The sequence below is a fragment of the Vollenhovia emeryi genome, unplaced genomic scaffold (genome assembly GCF_000949405.1).
Source record: "Vollenhovia emeryi isolate VEMERY1.0 unplaced genomic scaffold, V.emery_V1.0 DF946070.1, whole genome shotgun sequence".
Lineage (NCBI taxonomy): Eukaryota > Metazoa > Arthropoda > Insecta > Hymenoptera > Formicidae > Vollenhovia > Vollenhovia emeryi.
Genome location: NW_011960296.1, coordinates 1 through 2002, shown reverse-complemented (window position 1 = coordinate 2002; position 2002 = coordinate 1). Strand labels below are relative to the sequence as shown.

At 43.6% G+C, this 2002-nt stretch overlaps 1 protein-coding gene across 1 annotated transcript; it reads left to right on the top strand.

Moving 5' to 3' along the window:
* Window positions 1-595: 595 nt before the first annotated feature.
* Window positions 596-1032, top strand: LOC105560300 (dnaJ homolog subfamily B member 3-like). The gene is made up of 2 exons (XM_012009302.1): window positions 596-729; window positions 886-1032. The coding sequence occupies exons 1-2, from the start codon at window positions 665-667 to the stop codon at window positions 1010-1012; spliced, it is 192 nt and encodes a 63-aa protein (XP_011864692.1). The 5' UTR covers window positions 596-664; the 3' UTR covers window positions 1013-1032.
* Window positions 1033-2002: the final 970 nt, after the last annotated feature.

Here is a 2002-nt window from a genome sequence, read left to right as displayed (position 1 = left end):
CGCTCTGGGTAGTCCCACGACTGCCCTCGGCAGCTCGTGCCCTTCCATCTAAGCGCGAGCTCTCTACTCGCTTGACGGGGTCCGAGAACATTGGCTCGGACGGGCTACCTGACGACGAGCTCTGGGTAGCCCCACGACTGCCCTCGGCAGCTCGTGCCTTTCCATCTCAGCCCGACGACGGGTCTCGGGCGGTGCCTAGCATCAACGTCGCGCCTAGTGATCGGCCTAGGCATGGCTTCAGCGGTGTTGCCATTGTGATCTTGATGATCGGCTCAAGAGTCACGCGATGTAGGGGACAAGGGACTTGCTCCCCCCCCCCCCTTTTCTTTTCTTTGTTCTTTGTTTCCTTTATCTTTCCTTTATGCTGAGGAATTTACGACTCCTCAGTATCTTATCATTGTTTGATTTTGTATGAAGCAGACGCATCAGAGTCTGAAAACTTTATATTATAACACTTACAATACTCATCACTATAATCATCACTTACGAATAAAAACCTTATTATATTCTTTTAATTACAACTACTTTTATTTAGCCTTCCCAGCGCAACCTCGCCCCCCTAGTTCCCCTTCGTTCGTTCTTCACCGAACAGACCTCGTCCATTGATTCTCTTGCCCGACAGGTGGTTCCCTAGGCCCTGATTCATCCCCGAACTTGCTGAACGATGGTCGATTACTACAAAGTGCTCGAAGTACAGCGGACCGTTAGCAGCGCTGACATCAAAAAGGCGTAAGTTCGACTGGCCTGAGCCTGCATATTCCCATCCCCCGTTTCGCTGCGAACGATCTCTGACACACGAGTTTCGAGATCTTGCGAAACTATCAACCCAGTCGCGCTTCTAACGAACCGCGCTAACGCAATATCCGGCATATTTTCGTTCCGCAGGTATAGAAAGTTGGCGTTGAAATGGCACCCGGACAAGAATCCAAATAACTTTCAAGAGGCGAATGAAAGATTCAAGGAGATTTCGGAGGCATACGAAGTCCTGAGCGACGGTAGGTTTACGCCGTAGGCACGTTGCCGAGACAATGATAATAATCCCGTACGAGGAAACTGCGGTAAGAGGTGACGTTTCAGTTGCCGCAAACGGCGATTTCATAGCCTGCGAGACGCGCCGTCGATATCAGATTCGACATCTTAATTTGACATGGAATAGACTGCAATATTGAAAATTAAACGGGGGGGAAAGTCCCTATTTTATGGGATAGCGGGTTTCTGTTCAGTCAATAGGCATCATCAGTTGATTCCACAATGAATATTGCATTTATGTTACAATTTCTTACTCAACAATATAAATACAATATAATATAACACACGTGTTATATTACCTTTACATTGTTAAGTGAGAAATTGTAACATAAATGCAATGTAACTGATGCTCGGTGCTCACTGGGAAGAGATTAAAGTAAATCGTAAATCACTTCTATCGCAATAGTATATTTTTAGAAAATCTGAACAGGTAAATAACGGCCGATATGCATTTAACGCGTATTCGACAAATAAATATATTTTTGATCGTATGCCTGACATTAATTTATAGACGTTCCATTTACACTTGAAACCACGCACTGGTAATTTTGGTCGATTTTACAATGCGGTTTCCTCAAAAGCCAAGGGTAGAATGTAAAGGCCAGCAATATCTTGTTAGTATATCAATTTAAATTATGCGAGGTCGATTAATTTATTCAATCTCGTGTAAATCGATCAAATGTTCTTGGACGACGCGCGGCTCCGTGCGACAGTTAAAAATACAAAAATACATAGGAAAGATATACGTAGGAAACACAGTTAAAAATATTTATTAAATCACGTCGCCGAAAGTACCGGAATCCAGTCTCAGATTTGTAGGACTAAGGCCCGGTTTCACCAACGTTGCTTAACTTTAAGCTTAGTTTAATTCGTTCTTTCCAACTGTTACTTTAGAAAGAGACAAACGTGAATTAAGCTATGATTAAAGTTAAGTTTGGCCTAATTCGTTCTTCGTCTTTTTCCAACTGTTATT